Source organism: Cariama cristata, unplaced genomic scaffold, assembly GCF_000690535.1.
Source record: "Cariama cristata isolate BGI_N322 unplaced genomic scaffold, ASM69053v1 Scaffold20868, whole genome shotgun sequence".
NCBI classification, from domain to species: Eukaryota; Metazoa; Chordata; class Aves; order Cariamiformes; family Cariamidae; genus Cariama; species Cariama cristata.
This window is the reverse complement of record NW_009629636.1, coordinates 1-6,659: the sequence shown is the minus strand read 5'-3', so window position 1 is coordinate 6,659 and position 6,659 is coordinate 1. Positions and strand designations below refer to the sequence as shown.

At 37.4% G+C, this 6,659-nt stretch overlaps 1 protein-coding gene across 1 annotated transcript; it reads left to right on the top strand.

The window, feature by feature from the left end:
- Window positions 1–359: 359 nt before the first annotated feature.
- On the top strand, window positions 360–3,299 carry GATAD1 (GATA zinc finger domain containing 1; the record flags this gene model as incomplete). The annotated part of the gene is made up of 3 exons (XM_009705252.1): window positions 360–419; window positions 1,910–2,093; window positions 2,834–3,299. Coding segments are annotated over 3 exons (435 nt in total), but the record flags the coding sequence as incomplete, so codon positions are not given.
- Window positions 3,300–6,659: the final 3,360 nt, after the last annotated feature.

Below are 6,659 nucleotides of genomic sequence, written 5' to 3'. Positions count from 1 at the left end.
TTTATTCCTCAGTAGTACGGGCACGCCTGCCTGCCTGCCTGCTTCACCGGTCTGCCCAGCGTCCCGTCCTTCAGGCTCATTTCTTAAGGGAAGGAGTTTTGTGTCAAGAGAAACCAGTCGTGAATTTAGTACTCTCTTCTCCACTTAAAATCCTGAGAATGAAAATGTTGACTTTATTGTTTTCAATTTTAAAGTACAAATGTTTGCAATGTTTGCAGTGGATTTCTTGCGTTTACTAATTTTCTAAGAAGATAACGCATCAGTATGTTGTCCAAAAGGAAAAAAACCAGCCTGGAATTACATTATATGATTGGTTTGTTTTAATGCTCTTGATTTTCTGTTTCTGTGTTCTTTCTTAGCCCATCAAGGCTCCTGAGTCTGTATCCACTATAATTACAGCAGAATCAATCTTTTATAAGGTATGATTTATGCAAATTTGTTTTCAGAAAAGATCTTGCTGTTTCTATTTCCAATTTCAAATATTAGCACAGATAGTGCAAGCACTAGGGATGTATTCACGGAAACTCTTCTTCCTTGCCTAGCAGTTGTGTAGGATTTTGCTCTGCTATACATTACTGCTGTTGTCTTGCAAGGTAGTTCATCACAGTAGTTTACATAGTTGTCATTGTCCCGTTTTTTTCTTCCAAGAAAAAGATGCGTCTAGTTTCCTTAGTAATTATTGCAATCATTGTTTTTAAACTTTTAACTTTCACCGTGCAGAGGTCAAGCAAAAGTGACTATAGCTGATCATTTAAATTCGTGTGATGTTTTCCACCTTAGACGCAAAGAATATTGCCTGTAGAGGTGATGGGTTGCGCTGCCCTAACATCTAAACTGGCTCCCATTTCAGAGCTGGGTGCAAGCAGTCTCAAACACGCGGAGAACAAGTTCTTTTGACTATTGCAATGAAAGCAGAAGCTAGCCCTCTCACATTCATGCTTGAGAGCATTTTTACCAGCATGCCAAGGTGTTAGTGTTTTGAAGTTCTGAAATGTGCTTGTTTCCTAGTAGTACAAACAAACCATTTGAAATGTCTTTTCCCCCAAAGAAAAGGTCAGGATAGCCAGTGGGAGGCTGCATAGCCAGAGAAGTGGTAGACTGAGCTTCTGTATGCTCTCTGGAGACCTGATGCGTCATGACTGGCATCCCAGATGAATCTCTGTTTGCTGTTGACTGGTTCGGAAAAGAGTTAATGTCTTTTCTTGCATGTTTTTGGTTTTATCAGAAATTCCTAAGAACTATGTCAAAAGTTTTATTTAACCTGATCTCTTTATGTAAAATATTTCTATTTTGATACTTCACTGTGTTGTTGCGAAGGGGATTGTTCGGGTTTTTTGTGTTCTTTTTACCTTTTTGAAAACCAAAACCCTCCTGAATAATTCTTGGCAAACTCTGGTCTTGCTAGTGCAGGCACTGCTTTGTGCTGTGCGACACTGTTATGAGATGAAGTGAGTTGCCTTTGCTGCGCAGCCTCACACAGTACAGAGCACCATGGAAGGTGGCAGGAGGCGGATCTGTGTTTTGGGACTCCTTTGCATTCAAATGGGTAAACTTCTTCATACACAGAAAGCTGCTTTCCCTGCACACACGGAAATTCCTACAGTTACTTTTTCTAGAAGGTGGTGTTGCACTCTCCTACTTCTGACAGAATGAGACCATCTCCAGTGTGCAGACAGGAGGCAGCATTGGGTGATTGTGCACAAGCAGTGCTGATGACTGCTTAGGTGAGACAGCGCTCGGTATCTTACACCACCGTTCTTTTGCATGTGGCTGAATTAAGGCTGTCTTTCAAGATTGGAGTAATGCGAGATAATTTAAGATACTGAAGCTTAAGATATGAATCATAATCACAGAGTGAAGCTTCTAAAATCAGATTGTTTGATTTAATTATCATTTGTATGTCTTCTAGGGTGTATACTATCAAATTGGAGATGTTGTTTCAGTGGTTGATGAGCAGGATGGAAAAACATACTATGCTCAGATCCGTGGTTTTATTCAGGACCAATACTGTGAAAAGAGTGCTGCGCTAACCTGGCTCATTCCTACGCAAGCCAGCCCCAAAGATTGTTTTGACCCAGCATCCTACATCATAGGTAATCTCTAAGCCTTCGTTTCATACAGCTATTTATATGTGCCTAGACTAATGCAGAGTTGTGTTTTTTTAAATGAACTTTTTAGTTTTTCAAGATCATTTATGCGATTTCCACATTTTAGGCCCTAATCCTCTAAGCATCTCATTTACTTCAATAACCTTTTTTACCTATCTTATGTATATCATATGATTAGCACTGCTGCAGGGAGTGTGATTATCTGAGTATTTGTGCTCATATGCACAATTATAGTCCTGCAACTTTAAAGATCAAAGTAGTACTCCATAGATAGAATCAAAGTTACTACAGTATAAACCTGATATACCAGTCCAAGCTGTTTCTTTTAAAGTCACCTGAATTAGCTGATCTTCACCTCAGTGCTTAAAATACAGAGCATTCAAGCACTGGCATAGTGTTCTGCTACTGGTTATAAAATTCTTAATAATTCAGAAAAATTCTTTTGACAGGCAGGGTACAAATAGTATCTATTTAAAATATGTTAACTAAAGTACTTCACTTAAATAACTGAATGCTTCAAATGGGGGAAAAAAAAAATCAACCCAGCAAAAATAAAGGTGGAGGTTTCTTGCCTCGTATTTGAGGCTGCTTTGCTAGGAGAGTCATTGATTGAAAAGGTGTATTCTCTGAGAGATGTTGGCTGTTGTTGTATATTGTTAAGTCCTGCATACTCCAGTTTTATGCGTTTAAATTTTGTCTTTGAAGATTATTTATGTTTTTCCTAGGACCAGAAGAAGATCTCCCAAGGAAAATGGAATATTTAGAATTTGTTTGTCATGCACCTTCGGAATATTTCAAATCTCGATCATCTCCCTTCCCTACTGTTCCTACAAGACCAGAGAAGGGCTATATATGGACTCATGTGGGACCTACTCCTGCAATCTCCATTAAAGAAACTGTTACCAATAATTTATAATTTTTTTAAGGAATACTTTGGATGAGTTTTTTTGGGTGTATCCTCAGGTCTGTGAACCCCATACAAGAAGGTTAAAAAAATTATAAAATGTTCATTTTACTTTATCGATTATGGTATTTATTTATTTTAAATTATATCAGATCTTTAAAGTGGAAGTTTTCTTTCCATTTGATGCATCATTTCTATGCTTTATTCTTCAGACATTATTGCTCGTTTCGGGACAAAACTGCAAGTTTCAATTTACTTTTACAGATCTTGTCTACTTTTTTATTTTTGGGGGTTTTTTTGGACATACGTGACTATAGCACCCAGAAGTGCCAAATCAACTTTAATATATTGTTTGAAAGTCTGTAAAAGTTGCACTAGGCTTGTATTTTAACTTCATGAAAAGCTTTGATTTAAGATGAAATATATTTTGAAAGTCTTGGGTATTGACAACTTTTAATACAGTGGGAGCCGCGGTGGCAGGAACTAGATATATTTGTTCCAGTCTGCAGCCTCAGTTCTGCCCTCTTCAAATGCAAGGAAAAATAGTCAACCTTAAGGGAGTAGGTGCTAAATTTGATGGGTACTGTCAGTAGTTCAAAATGCTCAGAAATTAGCAGTATACTGCTAATACAGAGTTAAATCGTAAGTAACTTCAGTTGCTACATACAGGAGGTGTGCCTGTGTTCAGTGTGTTGGAATAATTAATCCCAAGGTGACCTTGCTCCTGACCTTCCTCTCCTTTCACTTCCTCTAGATTTCTTTTTTTTTACTTTTATTGAATTAACAACCATAAAGTAAAAATAATGACTCTTGAAAGATACATACAGTAACCAGAATGACTCCTTCCAGTCAAATGTTTTCCCTCCTTTCTCTGTGAGTCCACAAGGTTTTCACTTGGGATCACTGTAACGTCCCTGTGCTGCCGTGGCATAAGCCATGGAGCTTTGCTCTTCTGTGGGCTGACTTTCAAACTCAGCTGCTGTCTTCGTCGAATCCATGTAGGAAGAGGGAAGAAAACAATGCTTACATTCAGTTTTACTTTTTTGAGCTTCTACGATTTACACTAAATGAAAAGTACTTGCTTGCCATTTGCCTTATTTGTCAATAAATTGTAATATAAAAGGGACCATTTAGAGAAAGAGCAATGTATGGTGTATGATTTAAAGTTTGTTTCACAGAATGACTTGCTGGTACGCGGGTCTTGGCACCCTCCTATGTCAAATACCAGGTCATAATGAGAGAGGGGACTGACTGCAGGCTTGCATTAGACATGTAGTTCGAAAGCTTCAAAGTTTGGAGCAAGATAATGTCTTACTCTTATGAAAAATAGTATGCCATATAAATGTTCTACTTAAAGTAGCAAAGAGCAGAGCTCCAGGTAGAGGATATGTAACCTGGAATTTCAGTAAGAAAAAGCAAGGAACTGTGAGCATTGCCACTGTGAAATGAAAGCCAAAATCAAATAGAAATGTCATCCCTTACTGCATTTGAATCACCAGCAGCACTAAATTTAAGAAAGGTGTATTCTGATTAGATTGAAAAGAAAAAACTGCAAAAAGAACAGTAAAAACTCAAATGATGTAGTATGTAATCTAAAACAAATGTGAATGTGCTTCAGTTCTGTTACTTGCCTAACTGTGATAGATAATTACTTGGTTTGGGAAGATACAAGACTTACCAGTTTTTCTTATGAGATGACCCACAGGAATTTTAAATAACTTTTTATCTGTCTGGTCTTGCCATTCATGAGGGAATGAAATAGGAAAAAATCACACAGAAAAAAAATCTACTTGTCAGCTGATTAAACATAGAACTTGTCTTCTAAAAATTTTTGTCAGACTCCCTAATACAGAAAAGGAGCTCTGCATTTAAACATTTTTTTTTGTTGTTTGCTGCAGTGTAATATGATGCTACTGATACTACCCATGACGGAGTAATTACAGGTACTGTACAGTATGGGCAAAGTCATGTCAGTGTATCTAATAAGTGCACATGAAGTAAACCACTTATGTGTGAATTTATAAGGACACAGACAATTGCCCTGATAATCAGCAGAATGTTGGAGGTGTTTGCTATGGTCATGCTTGTCAAGGCTTCCTGAGGACAGCAAGCACAGTGAAACTGTCCTCAGTTGCAGCTGGCCAACACATTTTGAACCCCCAAAGACTGTTATTAGGGATCATGATTAATAAACTAACATTGGTGATGTGCATAAAGATAAATTCTGAAATTACTGCAGCTGACTTAAGCTTTTGCCCCTTTTCCTGGTTAGTTAATAAGCTGAATAATTCATAAAACATATTTAATTCATTTCTAATTCTGTTTTTGTTAGCTTCTTAAACTTCCAACTGCTGCTGCCTTCCTATTGATACTCATCAGTGTTTCCAAGTTCTAAGAAAGGAACAGATAAGTGCTAATATGTTAATGAGAAAAACCCATTTTGAAATACAATACATTCCACTTACATGTTTTGATTTCTTTTGCCCTTTGTATAGCAAACCTGTGGGCAGAAGAATGAAGCTGGGACGGAGATTTGTGGGAGAGCGGGATCCGTCCTTGTAGTTCAACAGTTTCCAGCACAGATCACTCAAATTTTATTTTATTCTTTTACTGTGGGCATTGCTAGTTTTGGAGATGCAAACTAGTAGAACTAGTAGAAATTGAATGACTCGATAAAACAGATAAAACGCTGTCACTAAAATTGTGACATTAGATTATTTGTTGTTACTTAACCATTAATAGTACTTACTTTTGTCTTCAGAGCAAATAAAAACAGTAACAAGGTTGCAAATGCACTTACTCCTCCAACTTGAATCATAGTCATTGTATCATGGGAACTAAGGCGTAAGAGGCAAGAGCGTGTTAGCTCAAAATGCTCAAGCAGAATGTAAGCCAGTGAAAGAAAAATGCTCAAAAGATTTAATCTAATATAATTCCATGTATTATACTTCCAACTACAGTCCAAAAAGACTTTTTTTTTAGAGAGCTATGGAACAACCTTCCTTAGCAAACAGTAAGTATTTTTATTTTAGTTTTTGATTATACTGGGAAGTGCTAAAAAATTATCCAAATGGACAAGGATTCTGATGGTAAGGTCCCTGAAGAGAGTGGATCTGCAGACGATCTGTTACTAAAACGTAACTTTATTTATATGTATTTGAACAATTGCACTGTCCTGTTTTTTTGTGTCCTGAGCATCAACCAGTGAGATGAGAAGAATGACTGGCTCTCCAGACAGCTTCTTATGGACATAGCTGAAAGAATGGGACCTCTGAGAGCAATGTCTCTCTCTGAAAATTTCTCATATTAGGAAAATGAAAGGCAAACGGAAGACCCACAAAATGGACTCAACAGCAGAAGGGATATCACAGGATCCCATGGGGACAGGTTTTAGTGCTCTGCAACTGAAGGAGCTGAGCTCACCCATTATTCTCTCTTTTCTTGCTTGGTATCCCTGTATGTTTAGGTAGATTTCATTCTTGCATCATTGGACTGTGAGTGGATACACTACTACTGAATTTATGGCCTTGTGTTAATCTTCAGAGCTTTGTGACTAGCCAACAGATGTTTTTGTTAAGCAATTTAAGTTCTAAAGATGGAACATGTAGCTAAGAGCTAAAATACACAGAGCATATATAATATACTAT